This window comes from Oncorhynchus kisutch, linkage group LG1, assembly GCF_002021735.2.
Source record: "Oncorhynchus kisutch isolate 150728-3 linkage group LG1, Okis_V2, whole genome shotgun sequence".
Lineage (NCBI taxonomy): Eukaryota > Metazoa > Chordata > Actinopteri > Salmoniformes > Salmonidae > Oncorhynchus > Oncorhynchus kisutch.
In genome coordinates this window covers 45,944,289-45,965,404 of record NC_034174.2, presented here as the reverse complement: position 1 = coordinate 45,965,404, position 21,116 = coordinate 45,944,289, and the positions used below count along the sequence as shown (strand labels likewise).

Sequence of the window (21,116 nt, the reverse complement as noted above, 5' to 3'; positions counted from 1 at the left end):
CAACAAAGTGATGGTAGGATATTATCCTATATCAGCATTTGTGCCGAATACATTACCTTGTTAAAGGTGTCAAGCTTATAGGCATGTGGCAGCAGTGTGTAGGGGGGAGGATCCTCCTACACACTGGAGAGGTCTGGCAGTAATAAAGAGATGCTCTGCTTTTTTGACACCACACTCCAAAAAGCAAGTTCTGCAGGCTCTAGTTTTGTTAATCTTGATTATTGTCCAGTCGTGTGGTCCAGTGCTGCAAGAAAAAACCTAGTTAAGCTAAAGCTGGCCCAGAACAGAGCGGCACATTTTGTTCTTAAGAGGGCTGATATAAATAATATGCATGCCAATCTCTCTTGGCTAAGATTTGAGGAGAGACTGACAACATCACTTCTTTTTTTTAATAAGAAACAATGCCCTGAAAATCCCAAATTGTTTGCATAGTCAACTTACACAAAGCTCTGACACAATTATCTCACCAGACATGTCACCAGGGGTATTTTCACAGTCTCCAAATCCAGAACAAATTCAAGAAAGCATCCAGTATTATATAGAACCCTAATTGCACGGAACTCCCTTTTGTCTCATATCGCTCAAATAAACAGAAAACCTGGTAACAAAAAACAGATAAAGCAACACCTCGCGGCACAACGCCTCTCCCCTATTTGACCTAGATAGTTTGTGTGTATGCATTGATATGTAGGCTATGTGTGCCTTTACATTTTTTGTATGTAGTTCTGTCCTTGAGCTGTTCTTGTCTATTGATCTGTATTACATCCTTCTGTATTATGTTTCATGTTTTGTGTGGGCCCCAGGAAAAGTAGCTGCTGCTTTTGCAACAGCTAATGGGGATCTTAATAAAATGTTAAATACCTAGGTGTGAGAATTGTGCAGAAGTGCATGAGACAAAGGCAGGGTAGCCTAGTGGTTAGAGTGTTGGACTAGTAACCGGAAGGTTGCAAGTTCAAACCCCCGAGCTGACAAGGTACAAATCTGTCGTTCTGCCCCTGAACAGACATTTAACACACTGTTCCTAGGCCGTCATTGAAAATAAGAATTTGTCCTTAACTGACTTGCCTAGTTAAATAAAGGTAAAACAAATCAAATTGGGGAAAGTAGTGGTATGGGTTAATTGTAGTGGTGCCCATGGGGCTGGGGATCAGTAATGTCCCGTGTGAGAGAGGCAGGTTGAGGTTTCCAGGTTAGAGTAGTGCAGAAGTTGTCATACGCGAGGCAGTGAAGAAAGTAGAGGATGATGGGTCAAGGGGGAGGGATCCTGAGAGGAGTGGTGTGAGTAGTAGATCTGTACTAGTACAGAGGGATAAACCAACAAGTGATATATGTTTCAGTAAGATTGGATTTTTGGCATTTATAGCAATGGTTATCAACTGTACTGCAGGGATCATGGAAAATAGAGGGATCAACCTCTAAGTCATGGAAAATAGAGGTTTTGGTGGCAGCTGCAGAGAGGTATTTGGGTGTGCGAGATTTGACGTGAGAAGAGTTACAGGGTGTGTTAAGTGGTGGTGTCCCATCCATTCAGGCTGTTGGCCTGGACGAAATAGATTTAAATAGTGGAGTATGGTATTTATTTATTTTTGGTGAGTTTAGTGTTAGATGGTAGGGTATTTATTTATTTAAAGCGAAGTATAAGGGAGTTATACCCCAGTCTAGTAGGTGGCGGTAATGCAACATTTATTGGATGCCAACCACCGTTAAACCTCATCAAAGAAGAAGATCGGACACTAAATGAAGAGGAACCAAAGCATTTGTGTAACAGACAATTCGGTCCGGGCATATATCTGGGTGAAAGGTCCACATTGGATGACACGACGGTGGCTGTCAAGAAATATACCTTTCATTTGAACGGATAGTGGTGACACAGGGTTAACCTGTTAGGTAGATAGTTATTTTCCCAACTTGTTACGGATCGTAACAACGCAACATTTTGCGTTTTTCTTTTCTCGTTAGCTGTCTTTTCTTGAACAGAAACCATGTCTAAACAGCAGGCGATAAGTCCAGGGAAGAACTTCTTTGCTGGGGGCTTTGGGGGTGTCTGCTTGGTCTTCGCTGGACATCCACTTGATACCATAAAAGTAATTATTTATTTCTCAAAATAGCTCATTCCTCATCTAGCTAGCTGTTAATAATATCTTGCCTCATGAGCCCAACTTTAATTGGGTTTAGCTGCACGTAGAATTCAGCAAAGTAATCAATTAACATGTATCTTTACAGATTTCTAATTGGTTACTGGATGTGAGTGTCGTGGCTCTTTACATTTGATAGAACTGACATTTTCAAGGGACTGTCAGTTAACCCAATGAGCGAGGTCGAGTGTAACATTAGACCTTTGACCTATGTCAATTTCTGTCATATCGCACAACATTAACCTTATGACAGTGACTGACCTGTCATTACAGATGCATTATCACATGAGCCACTTATAGGAAGTAAGAAATACACATTGTAAAAGGTTTATTTATTTTCAGTAATAATTTTTTATCCTGTGTGCTTGGTATGTGCTTAATATGCATTTTAAATGTGTAAACCAACTCCTATATATGCTTGTACAATTTGAAAAGGTTAATTAAACAAAACATACCAGGGTTTTTATTTTTGCTATTTTCTACATTTTAGAATTATAGTGAAGGCATCAAAACTATGAAATAACACGTATGGAATCGTGTAGTAACCAAAAAAGTGCTAAACAAATGTAAATATATTTTAGATTCTTCAAAGTAGCCACCCTTTGCCTTGATGACAGCTTTGCACACTCTTGGCATTTTCTCAACCAGCTTCATGAGGGTTGAGGTCGTGTGATCTGATGCAGCACTCCATCACTTTTCTTGGTCAAATAGCCCTTACACAGCCTGGAGGTGTGTTTTTGGGTCATTGTCCTGTTGGGAAAACAAATGATACTTCCACTAAGCGCAAACCAGATGGGATGGCATATCATACCACCTCCTCTGTGCTTCACGGTGGGAACCACACATGCGGAGATCACAGATGACAGCTTTGCACACACTTGGCATTCTTTTAACCAGCTTCATGAGGTAGTCACCTGGAATGCATTTCAATTAACAGGTGTGCCTTGTTAAAAGTTAATTTGTGGAATTTCTTTCCATAATGCATTTGAGCCAATCAGTTGTGTTGTGACAAGATAGAGGTGGAATACAGAAGATAGCCCTATTTAGTAAAAGACCAAGTCCATATTATGACAAGAACAGCTCAAATAATCAAAGAGAAACGACAGTCCATCAATACTTTAAGACGTGAAGGTCAGTCAATCCAGAACATTTCAAGCGCTATGGTGAAACTGGCTCTCATGAGGACCGGCACACGACAGAAAGACCCAGAGTTACCTCTGCTGCAGAGGATAAGTTCATTAGATTTAAATGCACCTCAGATTGTAGCAACACAATAAATTCTTCACAGAGTTCAATTAACAGATGCATCTCAACATCAACTGTTCAGAGGAGACTGTGTGAATCAAGCCTTCATGATCGAATTGCTGCAAAGAAACCACTACTAAAGGACACCAAAAAGAAAAAGAGACACGCTTGGGCCAAGAAACACGAGCAATGAACATTAGACCGGTGGAAATCTGTCCTTTGGTCTGATGAGTCCAAATTTGAGATTTTTGGTTCCAACCACCGTGTCTTTGTGAGACGCAGAGTAGGTGAACGGAAGATCTATGTGTGGTTCTCACCGTGAAGCATGGAAGAGGGGGTGTGATGGTGTGGGGGTGCTTTGCTGGTGACACTGTGATTTATTCTGAATTAAAGCCACACTTCACCAGCATGGCTACCACAGCAATCTGCAGCGATACGCCATACCATCTGGTTTGGTCTTATTGGGACTATCATTTGTTTTTCAACAGGACAATGACCCAACACACTTCGAGGCTGTGTAAGGGCTATTTGACCAAGAAGGAGAGTCATGGAGTGCTGCATCAGATGCCCTGGCCTCCACAATCACCCGACTTCAACCAAATTGAGAGGGTTTGGGATGAGTTGGACCGCAGAGTGAATGAAAAGCAGCCAACAAGTGCTCAGCATATGTGGGAACTCCTTGAAGACTGTTGGAAAAGCATTCCTCATTAAGCTGGTTGAGAGAATGCCAAGAGTGTGCAAAGGGTGGCTACTTTGAAGAATCTAAAATATATTTTGATTTGTTTAACACTTTTGTTGTTACTATATGATTCTTTGTGTCATATCATAGTTTTGATGTCTTCACTATTATTCTACAATGTAGAAAATAGTAAAAAGAGAGAAAAACACTTGAATGAGTAGGTGTGTCCAAACTTTTGACTGGTACATATAGAAATATATATATATATATATATCAATCTATACATAAGTAATGTCATGTGTGTAGGCCAATAGGGTGAATCTGTTCATATCCTCCTCTCTTTTAGGTGCGCATTCAAACCATGCCTGTGCCCGGCCCTGGCGAGAGCCCCCTGTATAGAGGCACTTTTGATTGTTTCAAACAGACCCTTGCCAAAGAGGTGGGTGATAGTAGGTGTATGTCTTTTTGGTTTTCCATTCAATGTATTTCTTTGTTCACCACACTTTGCTCTCTCTTTTATTCATTCCTTCTCTCTGTCATGTTCTCTACAACAGGGGTTCAAAGGCCTGTACAAAGGCATGGCAGCCCCTATCATTGGAGTCACGCCCATGTTCGCTGTCTGCTTCTTTGGCTTTGGCCTGGGCAAGAAACTACAACAGAAAACCCCTGACGATGTCCTTACGTAGGTGATTGTTCCATAGTAGAGTGTCTTCCCCATTTTTTTTTTGTATGGTGAAATTGTGTGCGGGCGGATGTATGCTTGTGTGTGTTGTGCATTACCATCCGCTGTCCCGCTCAGGTATCCACAGCTGTTTGCTGCCGGCATGCTGTCAGGCGTGTTCACCACAGCCATCATGGCCCCTGGAGAACGTATCAAGTGTCTCCTACAGGTGAGCATGGCACTTACAGAACTGAACGTAGGTTAACAAGGATTAGGTTAACTGGGTTTTGGATAACAGGCTGAGGTCAAAGGAGATGCGTTTCAGTGAACCGCACTCACGTGATAAGGAGCCTTGCCATAGACCGGAAGACTTACGTTCCCTGGACTAACACAGTCTTGTGGCATGAAGAAGACCCAGGGTTCCAACCTAGTTGGTTACATTACATGTTATGTGTGTACAGATCCAGGCGGCCAAAGGGGAGGTGAAGTATGCTGGGCCCATGGACTGTGTGAAGCAGCTGTACAAAGAGAGTGGGATCAGGGGAATCTACAGAGGCACTGCTCTCACCCTCATGAGAGGTACTTCCTGACTGAATATTCACTGAGTGTACAAATATTAGGAACACTTTCCTAATATTGAGTTGCACCTCCCTTTTTGCACCTCCCTCATACCCCGTTCAAAGGCACTTAAATATTTTGTCTTGCCCGTTTACATTCTGAATGGCACACATACACAGTCCATGTCTCAATTGAACTCAAGGCTTTAAAATCCTTCTTTAACCAGTTTCCTCCCCTTCATCTACACTGATTGTAGTGGATTAAACAAGTGACATCAGTAAGGGATCATAACTTTCACCTGGTCAGTCTGTCATGTTCCTAATGTTTTGTACAATCAGTGTAAGTCTTATACCCCTGTCTCTGATATCTAGCTCTTTATCTAGATACTTGTGTTCAGTAGTGATTGTGTAATTAAGACACAACTGAGTTTTTGCCAGTAATTCTGACAGTTTCTTACTTTGTTTCTCAGACGTGCCAGCCAGTGGGATGTATTTCATGACCTATGAATGGTTGAAGCGCCTCCTCACACCAGAGGGCAAGAGGTGAATGTGTGTTTACTGTGTGTGTATGCAATTGAAACCCTAAGCACATGTGTGTCTTTGTCCCCACAAAATATATTTTACCACTGTTTTGTGAATCTATGTATGATTACCTGTTTATCTGTGTTATTGTTTGTGTGCTGTGTAATGTCTTTGTCATGGCATGTGTGTATTGTTTGTAATGAATTGGTGATTGGTTGTTCCACAGCCCCAATGAGCTGAGTGTTCCTAGTGTTCTATTCGCTGGAGGGATGGCAGGAATCTTTAACTGGGCCGTGGCCATTCCTCCTGATGTACTCAAGTCTCGCTTCCAGACAGGTGTGTCTTTGGCGTTTCTGACTAAGCCCCATTTTTGGTGTAAATACTGTGTAATATGTATTTCTTACCAGGTTGGGGTCAATTCAGTCAATTCCGGAAGTAAACTGAAATTACAATTCCATTTTTACATTTTCCTCATAGAAAATCATTGTGGAAAAATGGAAGCAGAATTAGAAATTCTATTTACTTCCTGAATTGAAATCGAAATAACCTCAACCCTGATGTCTTGTGTTGTCTTTTTTCTAACTGTAGTATACAGTATATAGCTTACCAACCGTACTGTCTGTTTGGTTTAGAGTAGCATAGTGACTAAAGGCGTTAGCGTTATTCAGTTCGGCTGGCGCCTAGCCCAAACCCGGCTAGCCTGACCGAACGAGTGTGTTCACATACTCCCTTAAAAGACCTTCGCTTGAAAAACGAGGGGAAAAAGCGGCAATATTACTGTTTGTCCATTCTGAAACGCCGTAGACGGTATACACTTCCTCAAAATAGTCCGAATGAATCTAAGATAAGTCAAGAAATCTGGTGTGGATTTCGGGCTCTGAACTTCGGCTTGCCTCCAGAAAAATAATTGTGTGACCGGGCAGCCGAACAAAAAAAAAACTCACCGAAGTTCAAAGTGAACAAAAACGTCACAAAATGTCGTCATAATTCTGTATATGCACAAACTCTTCAGAACTGTTTCGGGTTGGGAAGCCTTAAGTGTACTGTGTAAAACCGTAGTATGACTGGAGCCCTCTCGCTCTCCTCCCAGCCCCTGAAGGGAAGTACCCTAATGGTTTCCGGGACGTTCTACGAGAGCTGCTGAGGGAGGAGGGCGTGGCCTCTCTGTACAAAGGCTTCACCGCTGTCATGCTCAGAGCTTTCCCTGCCAATGCAGTGAGTACACACGCTCTACTCACATACAGCACATAGTCTGTTTAACTCATCACACTCACTGGCCAGTCAGAGATGGTACTCACACATGCTACGTCCACCATACTCACTGATCTCCTATTACCATTTAATCACAGCATATCATACGCAGAATAAACAGTATGGTTTAGTGCACAAAACTTTGAAATCACCTGCATTCTACAGTCATAATACACTCACCCCTTGCCTGTAAAAATGTTACACTTTTCATGAAGTCAGTTAATGACAACATTGATCTATTCTCCCCTTAGGCTTGTTTCCTTGGGTTTGAAATGGCCATGAAGTTCCTGAACTGGGCAGCACCCAGTCTGTGATCCCTGTCCACGCCCCAGGCGTAGACGTCAGAGACAGAACTCACTAACACAGTGGAGACCGACAGTACTCACATACATACACTTACGCAGAGGTACACATTGAACGTCTGACTGGCATACGGACTGAGAAAGACGCACACATTGTAGAGGTGGACAGAGGGGGGGAACGCACACATTGTTCTCACTCCTTGGTGTTTTACTTGCATTTGTTTAATTTTTGTGTGTTTTTAATTAGAACATTTGTGAATTGAACATGTGCCTTTACTTACTCAGTGAGTCTGCATATCAGGGAATAGGTACATTTTCACAGGGTGCGTATAATGTGTGTTAGTATGCCGTGTGTGTGCGTGTGTCTCTCTGTGTGTGTCTCTGCGTGTGTGTTTAAACACAAAACATATGGCTTTTAAAACATACCAGTACATTAAAACATCCCTGAATAGTCTCATTCCAAACTGTGATCCAGTAACCAAATCATTGCGTTGGAAATTGATAGTAGATTTATTAATGAATTAATGAATAATACTTTTCTCCAAGGTTGTTGCAGATGTAACTTATGCCACAACATGGAGAACCCTCATTGGGCCATTGTCTTATGTTTGTATGTGTCATTATGTATGTAAATAAATAAATAAATACAATGAAATCATGATCTACTTCTAATTTCCAATTAGAACATCTTATTACACGTGTATAACTATATATTTACTGAGCACCTCGGGTCAAGGTCTGATACACAATCGGCCTAGACAGGCATGAATGACATTTTGATCTGAAAAGTTGTGACATAGCCTAGTACGCCCGGTCAATACTTTCCGATACGCTGCTTCTAGTCTAAATGCGGAAACCCGTAGACCCGTCAATTAACCAGTAGACGCGGACTGGGAGTGGATTAAAATGGGCAGAACCGCGCTGTGCGCATTTCGCAAAATATGCATATTATCAGACCATAACTAATATTCGAAAGGCTACATTGCAAGGAGGTCGGTAAATTGTAACCAATTTAATCTGTTTTGATAGCTGTCATTGGTAGTTTTTAGTAAATCTATTTATGTTTGCCTATACTTTGATATTTGCCATGGCCGCTGATCATTGATCTAGCTCTTTATTCTCACATAGCCTTGGCAACATTGGATATCAGGGAATGCATTTTATATTGGACCGACACTGAAGGTTATATTCAAATTCTATTGTATTTGCACTACTTATGCTATTTAGCATACTTTATGACTAGGCCTGGGCTAAATTTGACAAATCCCTGGTCTTTGAAATTCTTGATTATTATAGTTATGTGATACTTTTTTTTAGGCCTATTGTTCTGGATTAGGCAGATTGTTTTACTCAAATTTGTATTTTGAACTTGTCAAAGATCATTATAGGCTACCATAGTTCTATGATGAGCATCGAGATACCTGTTGGTTTGAAGGACATGCTGCAAGGATACACTGTGGAGGTACTACGGCGCAGACCGACAGATTTGGTTGAATTCGCAATTCAATATTTCACGCGTCTTCAAGAGAGCCGAAAACACGACAAACATGCTAAAGACAGCCCGGTCAATTCTGCTCGAAAGGGGGTGGCTTTTGATAGTAATTCGTTTGAATCAGATGAAGATGAGGACTCTGATGACTATAGTGAGTGACATTTTGCATCTCTATTTTACAATCTTCATGATTTGATTATTAAATATATTTCAATAATTTCCCATGTTCTTTATTTCTGTTATAACCTTTTTACTTAATTATGATAACTTTTTACTCGCTCCCACTTGCGCACATAATAGGCTACATAAATAAGCGCTCAGAATGCATAATGAATCATTATCTCATGATATTAGTCTCTATTCGATAATACTATGAAGTCCTTTTTAAGTCATCTGCATGCCAGTTGAATGGGTTCTCATTGTAACGTGAGGGCCCCTGTAGTCATATGATTTTCTCTTCCATTGCCAGAGGTTATCAGATGATAGGATGCTACTGGGGTATTAGCCTACTGAATAGCTATTTGTCCTGATTTATTTCATTATTCAGTAGCCTATTTAAAGCAACATGAGATAATGAACGTTTGTTTGAGGGTGTCTCAACCACTTTTCATAAATCAGCTGCTGTACTCTGACAAAAATGGTTAAGGGAGAAAATAAGAGAATGTATCAGGCATGGTAGTAGTACCATCCCCTACCCTACACATTTACTGTTGGATGTATCTATGTAACTATATTTAGACACAATTGGGTGTAAGCTCGGCCTCCCGAGTGCAACTGCATCGCAGTGCTTTAGGCGTCACTACAGACCTGGGTTTGATCCCAGACTGCGTCACAGCCGACCTGGTTAGGGGAGGGTTTGGCCGGCATTTCCTTGTCTCATCGCGCTCTAGTGACTCCTTGTGGTGGACTGGGTGCCTGCAAGCTGACTTCGGTCGCCAGCTGGATGGTGTTTCCTCCAACACATTGGTGCGGCTGGCTTCCAGGTTAAGCGAGCAGTGTGTCAAAAAGCAGTGCGGCTTGGCAGGGTCGTGTTTCGGAGAGCGCATGGCTCTTGACCTTCGCCTCTCCCGAGTTCATAAGGGAGTTGCAGCGATGGGACAAGACTGTAACTACCAATTGGATATCACGAAAAAGGGGTAAAAAATCATTGGGTGTAAGCTAAAGTGTGTCAAATGATTCATAAGAATAACTAATATTGATGTTCAGTGGAACCAACTTCATTTCTAGCACTGAAACATCTCTCTCTTTCTCTAGTGCCACCTCCCACCCCAAATAAATACAGTCGCAGAGTATCTGGTGAGCCTCATCATTGGGTTTTGCATCTATTATATACAGTGTATGAAGAATCTTATTTCTGTCTTTCACTTGTGTGTTACAGTCACAACATTTCCTTTGGGAGTATTTGTTTGTCCCCAGTGTGTGTGTCACAGTGTTTTCCCACCCCCCCAGTGTGTGCGGAGGCCTACAACCCAGACGATGATGAGGATGATGACTTTGAGCCAAGGGTGGTACACCCCAAATCAGATGAGCAGCGTCGCAGACTCCAGGACGCCTGCCGAGATATATTACTGTTTAAAACCCTCGACCAGGTAAAGTATTGTATTCAAGCCTCTGTCTTCAGGTATTGAGAGTTACTTCTAAGTTTAGAGGAAATACAGTTAATCTTCCTGTTCGTGTTATTTTATCTTATGTTCGGTTATGAATTAAACAAACACCCTCTTAATAGTCATCCTAACACATTGGAGTTTGTATTATACTGAACAAAGATAGAAACGCAACATGTAAAGTATTGCTCCCATGTTTCATGAGCTGAAATAAAAGATCCCAAACCTTTTCCCATTTGCACAAAAAAGCTTATTTCTCTCAAATTCTATGCACACATTTGTTGACATCCCTGTTAGTGAGCAATTCTCCTTTGCTAAGATAATCCATCCACCTGACAGGTGTGGCATATCAAGAAGCTGATTAAACAGCATAATCATTACACAGGTGCACCTTCAAATCAAATTGTATTTGTCACACGAGCCGAATACAACAGGTGTAGACCTTACATTGAAATGCTTACTTACAAGCCCCTAACAAACAATCGAAAATGTGCAGTTTTGTCACACAACACAATTCCACAGATGTCTCAAGATTTGAGGGAGCATGCAATTGGCATGCTGACAGCAGGAATTTCCACCAGGGCTGTTGCCAGAGAATGTAATATTAATTTCTCTGCCTTGCTCCCCAGTGGGTGGGCCTGGCTCCCAAGTGGGGGAGCCTATACCCTCCCAGGCCCACATACTGTATGGCTGCGCTCCTGCCCAGTCATGTGAAATCAATAGATTAAGGCCTAATGAAATCATCTCAATTGACTGATTTCCTTATATGAACTAGAACTCAGTAGAATCGTTGAAAAAAAATGTGTTCAGCAGTATATTTGTGTGATGCTTGTTGCTGGGTGTCCCAGTTTATAATACACATATATATATATATATATATATATTTACACACACACACACACACACACACACACACACACACACACACACACACACACACACACACACACACACACACACACACACACACACACACACACACACACACATATATTCTAATGTATGAGTGTTGTTTCTCTCTTTCAGGAGCAGTTCTCAGAGGTGCTGGATGGCATGTTTGAGGTGTTGGTCAAACCACAGGAGCACATTATAGACCAGGGGGATGACGGAGACAACTTCTATGTCATAGAGAGGTGTGTGTGTGTTGAATCTATCTTTTTTTCTGTGTGAGAGGCATTAGGCCTAATTATTTGAATCAGTGGAGGCTCCTCAGAGGAGGAAGGGGAGGACCACCCTCAGTGAATTTCAGAAAGAAAACAAATGGTGAAACAAAAAAAGTGATCCTTTTTTTAATCACGTCACCAAATAACTGATTAAAATTTTGTTTGGCAATGAAGGTCTACAGTAGCCTCAAAAGCACACTCTGGGGTAGCACCATGGTGTAGCCGGAGGTAAGCTATTTTCTGTCCTCCTCTGGGTACATTGACTCCATCCAGTCAGAGGATCAGAGAATGAATCTAGTACTGAAAGCATAAGCTCCAGCTAGCTAGCACTGCAATGCTAGATTACTATATTACTATATTTATTCTCTGATCCTCTGATTGGATGGAGTCAATGTACCCAGAGGAGGACAGAAAATAGCTTACCTCCGGCTACACCATGGTGCTACCCTAGAGTGTGCTTTTGAGGCTACTGTAGACCTTCATTGCCAAACAGTGTGGTGTGTTGAGTAGTTGATTCAAAGAGAGAGAAAGACAATAGTTGAGCAGTTTTGACAAATTAATTTCTTCAACAATTAAGAAGAAGCAGCAGAGAGAGAGAGCTAGCTATATTTCGTTGTAATGTTTTTCTTCTTAGTTTACCTTTTACTTACTTAACTAATGCAGCTAATTTAGCCTACTCACAACCTGACTCAAACAGAGATGAATGCTATTTATGTTAGCTAGCTGACTAAGGCTATCCAACATTGCAACTCTTTCAAGACAAGATAAGCTTTCGGTTTTAGAAAATGTATTGCCACTGCCTGTGTAACTGCTAAGCTGCTTGCTGTACACTGTATTGCGTGATTGTATGCATTAATTGGCTTGTGGGTTTACAAACGCAGTAGCTCTAGTTTGTTGACTATAACGTTAATATGGTGACAACAATGTAGGCTGTGTAGCGGTTAGTGGTTATGGTATGAAAGTTTGGCTTCGAGAGGTTTTTGCGGCTGGTTATAGATAGCTGTTGTGTTGTGCACTGAAATCCAAAAGCGTAGGGAAAAGGTGATAGGAGAGCCCATAGATGAACAAAGGAATTAACGAGCAAAGTGATCATGCTGTTTGTATGTGGCTGCTATGAAAGTTAACTGAGTGTGCGGCTGATCAGGGGTGTATTTATTGTGCCGATTTTGTTGCAAAATGTTTCTTAAACAGAAGTAAAGAGAACGAAGCGGGGAGGGACTTACCTGAATTTGTAAAATAGAAACTCTCATTTTGGACTAATGCTTACACCCCAGATCATCAGCTAAATACAGGCAAGAGTATGCAAGGCGGTATTGAATGTGTCACTGTCTGTCACGTTGATTACTACAATTTGTCTCTTGACCTGTACAACTATGTTATAAACTTTCATTTGCATGCTAGGTTTTAGCAACCTGGTGATGGGTATATGACAAATGCGAGTATCGTGTAGTAGCCGAAACCCATCGATTTTACATTGAGCTGTGTGAATGGAATATCAGTCATCCAATATGCTGTAATAGAAATAAGGCCATGCTCATAAAATAAATATGTCCTCCCTAATCTTAAACAGCACTGACCAACACTAATGTGAATGTGATGTCCTCTGATTGCTCTGATGTCCTGTGTACCTCTGTGTGTTGTAGGGGTGTGTATGATATTATTGTGCTGATTGACGGAGTTGGGAAATGTGTGGGGAAGTATGACAACAAGGGCAGTTTTGGGGAGCTGGCGCTCATGTACAACACCCCACGTGCTGCCACCATCATGGCCAACCAGGAGGGGGCACTGTGGGGACTGGTGAGTCACAGTAGGAGACCGAACAATCCTACTTTATACTTGTGTGGGGTTTTTTCTGTGAAAGATGAGTAACCGGTATGTGTACGTTTTAGGATCGGGCCACATTTCATAGACTCATAGTGAAAAACAATGCCAAGAAGAGGAAGATGTACGAAGCCTTCATTGAGTGTGTACCCCTTCTAAAGTCTCTCGAGGTTTGTTTTATTTGACCACAGCATCTTAAAGTGCTTCACAATAAAAGTGTACTGTGCAGTTTGTTTCAAAGGACACCATAAGAGAATGAATGAAATTGCACACACAGAATCCATTGTAAACTATCTTTCCTCTCAGAATGCAAGATCAAGAATGCATGTAAAGATCAATGTATACTTTTATCACACCATCGTCTGTCCTCATCTTGCTCTTCTTCAGCTCTCTGAGAGGATGAAGATTGTTGATGTCGTGGGAATGAGAGTGTTCAGAGACGGGGAGTGCATCTTAACACAGGTATTGTCGACTTTTACAGTACATTTTTTTATATTTCATAACAAATCTTCTTTACTTCGTACTGTATCACTGCCGATTCCACTGCATTTCTGCACTCTTAGGGGGATAAGGCAGATTGCTTCTATATTGTGGAGTCTGGGGAGGTGAAGATCATGATAATAAGCAAAGTAGGTGTACATGTTTTTCCCCTTCCCTAGGAAGTGTGTTAGATCTACTGTATAAATAATGAGTTTGCTGTGGGTACCTGCTGCAAGGCACTGTATGTATTGTATGTGTAGCTTCTTTGGAACGCGGTACGGCTGGCTTTCCTGCTTTTGCAGCTAGTAAAATAAATGTATCAGGTTGGGTGGTAGATAAGGAACGGATAACTGTAATTGTTAAAGAGTTATGGAGTCGGTTACATCAGTATCATCATCATGTCTACGTCTCCCTACCTAGACTAAGGCAGGGCAGCAGGGTAATGCAGAGGTGGAGATTGCACGCTGCTCTAGGGGCCAATACTTTGGAGAGCTGGCTCTGGTCGCCAACAAACCACGTGCAGCCTCCGTCTACGCCATGGGAGTTACCAAGTGCTTGGGTACGTTGTATGTGCACACATACAAACCATTACTCTTCAGTCGTGAAAAATGATATTCGTGGTCATTCTCTCTGTCTGTCTAAAGCAGTCCAAAATGAATAGATCATGGACTGTATTCATGCGTAAATGAAACGGAAATCTCTTTCTATGCACCTTTCTCTCTACGGGTATTCTGACCTCTACTTAAGAATGAGAATAGCATGCTATTCACCCGCTATTCCATCTGGGGTGGAGATCTAAGAAATGAAGCTGTGAAGGAGGTGTGTCTACAGATATTCTGACCTTGATTTAATTCCCTCATAATTCCACCACCTTTATGTTCAATGAAACGGTGAATAAGGTTGAGCAATCTACTTATTTTATGCCCTTGGGGGAATCCCCGTTGCCATCTTGGAGGGGTGGTCCAAATGATTAGCCAAGCAAGGGAAGTTTGCAATGTAAGGCCCTCAGCCCTCGTTTGTAGTCGGTTTTGCGACTGTTATAATCCCCATAATTCAATTCGTGACGATTGTACATCGCCTAAGAAATGTCAACGAAAACTTCAAAACAACATCAATGGAGAAGTCAACATACAAGTGCAAGTAAAAACTAATGCAAATAAGTTAGAAATTGAGCTACTAATGCACATGACAGCACAAACAGGTCTCGTGTAACAAGTAAATATATTTTTGTTTGGGTACCTTTTGGAAAATGTAGAAATAAAAAAAATGTCCTTCAGAAGTTACAGCTAGGCAGGCAAACGTTAGTTAGCTAATTAATTTTCTAGCTATCATACAGTAGGCGTATATTAATAATTATATTTTTAATATAAGTAGATATGCAATCATAATTGACTGGCGGTGGCTGAAAACATTATCATCGCGGGATGAACGAGTGACGAATTTCCCGCCAAGGATGGACCATTAAAAATCATTCCTGCCTCCCTCGCCCCGCAAGTGTATACTCGGTCAAACGTCATCCGAAGTGTTCACTTAATTTGAGGGCTGAGGGCATAGGGTGTGTCTTTTAAGTGTTTGGACCGCAAATTGTTGTGTGCCCCTGGCTAACCGTCAATAAAAAATATAAAAATAATTGTGCCATCTGGTTAGCTTAATATAAGGAATCGGAAATGGTTTCAACTTTTATTTTCGAGCAATTCCAGCAATTCCATTTACTTTTGATACTTAAATATATTTAAAACCAACTACTTTTATACGTTTACTCAAGTAGTATTTTACTGGGTGACTGTTACTTGAGTCATTTTCTATTAAGGTATCTTTACTTTTACTCAAGTATGACAATTGAGTACTTTTTCAACCGCTGCCATTCTCCATGCACTCTAATTTACAAATTGATAAGAGCTATTGATAATAACTAGGTAAATTAGAAAGCCGTTTGGATAAGGGGATTGTAAATATAAATGACAAATGTTTTTTTGTTAAATCTATCACTTTTATGATCGCTGGAGACAAATGTGAAACCAGTCACATGGCAGCAAACTGAAGCATATCAACATAGCACCTTTTCCACAGTGGAGTTTATGAAATGTTGGCCTTATGAAATGTTGGCCTTATGAAATGTGGAGACCCAAGTTATGGGCTCCTGTAGCCATATGCCAATTATAGTATAGCGCCAAACCTACCGAGTTGATTTATGATTTCTAGAATATTTTAATTGTAACTGTATTTTGTACGATTTGTATCGTGTTAAAGGTCCCGAACAGTCATTCCCATGTAAAATATCATCCATAATATTTTGGGGTAATGGAAATGCGAAAATTACCAGGAAGTTTGAAAAGATAGGCTGAGTGGGCAGGGAGCTTATATTCATGAGCTTGCCTTGAGTGACAGCTGTTTGAAACGCCTATGTCAAGAAACTTGGATAAAGTGAGCGGTGTTGCAGTATAATCATCTCAAGCTAATTTGGTGATACACAAAGCAATAACCTGGTTTCCATCCAACCTTTTCATGTGAGTAAAGTAAATAACGGATACAAAATGTAATTACCTGCCTGATGGAAACATTTTTCTATTTGGTAAACGTTCTAAATGTCAACAAAACAAAATACGATAGACAAGGTGAGAGATTTTTGTGTCGGTAAAATTAATTATTCGAGAAATGTCGGTGGAAACGCTCTTATGCGTAAATATTGATATAATAACCATCAAATCGGAGTAAATTTGGAGTCACGCGATGACATGTTGTGTGGTACTCGCACTACGACACGGGAAAGCATGCAGTTTATTAGGCTACATATGAAATAAATTATAAAGAACTTCACAGGGTGCTGAAAGTGCAAGGTGATGAGCTTGATGCTCCTTCCCAATAAATATCAAGGGTCTTATTCTGGTGACGTGATAGTGGATGCTTGGCTGCAGTTTGACAAATAAAAATAATATTGCTTTTGTCCATATAATCTCATCATGTAAACGACAGGTGCGCTCAAGCCAACAGCGCCCAGATAGCGCACTTGCCAATATAAGAGTGGGCACATTCACTATAGTACTCCGTAGAGTTCAAAATGCGATGGAAACCTATTTAACTCGTATTTTTTTTATTCCGTACATGGGAATTTAACCGCAAAATGTATTTTTTAAAATCTTCATTACATCATCGCGCTCGCGCAGCCTTTTATCTGCAACAAGTCAATTTTATGGAAACATCTCTGGTGGGAAAATGCGGCTTTGTTATTATGCGGATTTTAGAATATTCTGAAGACCTAGCTAGCCAGTAACTAGCTAACACCAGACACAGATTAAAGAGGAGACAAATAAGTACACTACATGACCAAAAAGTATGTGGGCACCTGCTCATCGAAAATCTCATACCAAAATCACGGGCATTAATATGGAGTTGTTCCCACCCTTTCCTGCTATAACAGACTCTACTCTTCTGGGAAGGCTTTCCACCAGATGTTGGAACATTGCTGCAGGACTTGCTTCTATTCAGCCACAAGACCATTAGTGAGGTCGGGCACTGATGTTGGGCAATTAGGCCTGGCTCACAGTCGGCATTCCAATTCATCCCAAAGGTGTTCGATGGGGTATGGACTTCTGTATGGTCACTTTGTGCACGGGGGCATTGTCATACTGAAACAGGAAAGGGCCTTCCCCAAACTGTTGTGACGAAGTTGGAAGCACAGAATCATCTAGAATGTTATTGTATGCTGTAACGTTAAGATTTCCCTTCACTGGAATTAAGGGGCCTAGCCTTAGCCATGAAAAACCATGACCAGACCATTATTCCTCCTCCAAAAAACACTACAGTTGGCACTATGCATTTGGGCAGGTAGCGTTCTCCTGGCATCTGCAGAAATTGAACAAACTGACTTGTTGGCATCCTATGATGGTGCCACGTTGAAAGTCACTGAGCTCTTCAGTAAGGCCATTCTACTTCCAAAGTTTGTCTATGGAGATTGCATGGCTGTGGGCTAGATTTTATACACCTATCAGCAACGGGTGTGGATGAAATTGACTAATCCACTAATTTAAAAAGGATGTCCACAAATTGTTGCATATACAATTTAAGTCGGAAGTCCACATACACTTAGGTTGGAGTCATTAAAACCACTCCACAAATTTCTTGTTAACAGCTATAGTTTGGCAAGTCAGTTTGGACATCTACTTTGTGCATGACACAAGTAATTTTTCCAACAACTGTTTACAGACAGATTATTTCACTTATAATTCACTATCACAATTCCAGTGGGTCAGAAGTTTGCATACACTAAATTGACTGTGCCTTTATAAACAGCTTGGAAAATTCCAGAAAATGATGTCATGGCTTTAGAAGCTTCTGATAGGCTAATTGACATCATTTGAGTAATTTGGAGGTGTACCTGTGGATGTATTTCAAAGCCTACCTTCAAACTCAGTAACTCTTTGCTTGACATCATGGGTAAATCAAAAGAAATCAGCCAAGACCTCAGAAAACACATTGTACACCTCCACAAGTCTGGTTCATCCTTGGGAGCAATTTCCAAACGCCTGAAGGTACCACGTTCATCTGTACAAACAATAGTACGCAAGTATAAACACCATGGGACCACGCAGCCGTCATACCGCTCAGGAAGGAGACGTGTTTGGTTTCCTAGAGATGAACGTACTTTGGTACGAAAAGTGCAAATCAATCCCAGAACAACAGCAAAGGACCTTGTCCATCGTTATGTTTGGAGGAAAAGGGGGAGGCTTGCAAGCTGAAGGACACCATCCCAACCGTGAAGCACGGGGGTGGCAGCATCATCTTGTGGGGGTGCTTTGCTGCAGGAGGGACTGGTGCACTTCACAAAATAGATGGCATCATGAGGTAGGAAAATTATGTGGATATATCTCAAGACATCAATCAGGAAGTTAAAGCTTGGTCGCAAATGGACAATGACCCCAAGCATACTTCCAAAGTTGTGGCAAAATGGCTTAAGGACAACAAAGTCAAGGTATTGGAGTGGCCATCACAAAGCCCTGACCTCACACCTATAGAACATTTGTGGGCAGAACTGAAATGCTTGTGTGAGCAAGGAGGCCTACAAACCTGACTCAGTTACACCAGCTCTGTCAGGAGGAATGGGCCAAAATTCACCCAACTTATTGTGGGAAGCTTGTGGAAGGCTACCTGAAACATTTGACCCAAGTTAAACAATTTAAAGGCAATCCTACCAAATACTAATTGAGTATATGTAACCTTCTGACAGACCGGGAATGTGATGAAAGAAATAAAAGCTGAAATAAATAATTCTCTTTACTATTATTTTGACATTTCACATTCTTAAAATAAAGTGGTGATCCTAACTGACCTAAAACAGGGAATTTTTACTTAGATTAAATGTCAGGATTTGTGAAACTGAGTTTAAATGTATTTGGCTAAGGTGTACGTAGACTTCCGACTTCAACTGTATAGTGTTTCTTTGCCATAGATGAATAGTGAAAACTTTAAATTATATTTGCTGATACTATACAGTCAAATTTTGGCCACCGTAGAGTAGCTATATAAACCACGCCCGCCCCTCCGCAAACATGCCTTCTCTGATGTTGGTTACAAGGCGGAGAATGTCATGTTAGCATTGGTGTATTAAAATAATCCCGCCTCCTGAATCCAAGCTTTTGACATGGGGGAACAGTAACTTTATGATCAAACTTTATCCATGTAGAAGCAACAATCATTTTTCATACTTTCATCTAAATATCATCCAATTTCATAAATAACATGATTTTGACTGTTCATGACAAGTAGTGGATCATATTAGGCTAACGTAATACAAGCTTTGCATTAATTTGGAACATGTAACCTATTTGAATCATTGTGGAATGCAGACCATGGCGGACGTCACAGTTCCATAATTAGTGAGGATTATTAGGGTAGATTTATAGGGCAACTGGTCAAGTTCAGGTCAACCCATTGTACATTTTTCTTACCTTCTGATGTTTCATGGATTGAACTATTTGAATATGGCAACTTCCAGGTTGAATCAAACCACTGTATTTTTGATAAACCAATATATTTTGTGAAAAGGCTCTCTAAAATATATTTTTATTTTTTATCATTCATAAATCTTTTCCTAACCTTAAATAATATACAAGATCAGAGTATTTTTAAATGTATCAATTGGTGCTGAAAGGTAGACAAATATGCGTCTATTTACATTCTGAACTGTTCTTTCCATATATTGTAATGAGTCTGTTGAGAAAATTTGAATTAAGCAAACTGAAAACCCAGCAAGTGAGAGGGTTTTCAGCGGTTTAATTAAATGTATTCAGCGCACGTGAAGGGAACCATGCCTGCAAAGCATTAGGCAGCTATGCATCTGAATACCAACTACGTGCATAGGAAAGGAATACATTTCCTAAGTCTGAATCGGGCCCATAGCGCCTCAGAGTAGTCTCGGGAGTGCTGATCTAGTCTTTTAAATGATAATGAATAATAGGGGGGACCAGTTCAGCACTCCTACACAAGGACACTATAAATACAGGCACAGTAGATCAATAGCCTTTTAAAGAATTTGACTTGACACCCCCTCTTTCTCTCCCTCACCTCTCTTTTGCAGTAATAGACATTCAGGCATTTGAGCGTTTGCTGGGTTCCTGTAAGGAGATTATGAAGAGGAACATTTCCCAATATGAGAACCAGCTGGTAGCTCTGTTTGGTTCTAGTGTAGATTTGAAACATTAATGTATAATTGTCTTTGTAAGAAATGCCACACACGAACACAATCCCACACGAGTACTTCCTGAACACAAACAGGTGGATACACACTCTTTAGTAGTACTAAATTATACACAAAAAACATATTGGGTGACATTTAATTGTAGAATCTACAATTGACATCCATGTTACTACGTGTATGACTGACAATTTTAATATTTAGCTACTAGTATTTTCCTTTTTACCATTATTGTGATAGTATCCATGTTGGTAAATTGTTAATGTATAATTCTAGCCCAATAAAGCTTCCTCAAGTGCTGTTTTAAACTGAATTAAGGTCAATGACCAATCAAATATTAACATGTACTTTGCTTTAATATGTCAAGACTTGTTTCACCTGCAGTGTGAGACTTCATAAATGTAATCCCTGTTGAAAACCTAAATTGTCATTGCATGAATGGAAGCAGCTAATTTGCAATTTGTTTTTTTTTGCAATGACATTTTTCATTAAAATAAAGCTTGATGTGCTGTG

At 40.7% G+C, this 21,116-nt stretch overlaps 2 protein-coding genes across 3 annotated transcripts; both read left to right on the top strand.

Annotated features, from left to right (window-relative positions):
• Positions 1 to 1,766: 1,766 nt before the first annotated feature.
• On the top strand, positions 1,767 to 8,011 carry slc25a20 (solute carrier family 25 member 20). The gene is made up of 9 exons (XM_020485657.2): positions 1,767 to 2,084; positions 4,406 to 4,498; positions 4,614 to 4,741; positions 4,859 to 4,949; positions 5,182 to 5,299; positions 5,748 to 5,820; positions 6,026 to 6,135; positions 6,890 to 7,014; positions 7,302 to 8,011. The coding sequence occupies exons 1-9, from the start codon at positions 1,983 to 1,985 to the stop codon at positions 7,362 to 7,364; spliced, it is 903 nt and encodes a 300-aa protein (XP_020341246.1). The 5' UTR covers positions 1,767 to 1,982; the 3' UTR covers positions 7,365 to 8,011.
• A 689-nt stretch (positions 8,012 to 8,700) lies between these two features.
• Positions 8,701 to 21,116, top strand: prkar2ab (protein kinase, cAMP-dependent, regulatory, type II, alpha, B). Of its 2 annotated transcripts, XM_031834653.1 has the most exons (10): positions 8,701 to 8,995; positions 10,099 to 10,140; positions 10,294 to 10,433; positions 11,475 to 11,581; positions 13,255 to 13,408; positions 13,501 to 13,602; positions 13,820 to 13,894; positions 13,996 to 14,061; positions 14,333 to 14,471; positions 20,487 to 21,116. In XM_031834653.1, exons 1-10 carry the CDS (start codon positions 8,755 to 8,757, stop codon positions 20,609 to 20,611), a joined length of 1,191 nt encoding a protein of 396 aa, XP_031690513.1. In that variant the 5' UTR covers positions 8,701 to 8,754; the 3' UTR covers positions 20,612 to 21,116. The 2 variants fall into 2 exon arrangements, with proteins under 2 accessions (XP_031690513.1, XP_031690516.1); XM_031834656.1 differs by lacking the exon at positions 13,996 to 14,061.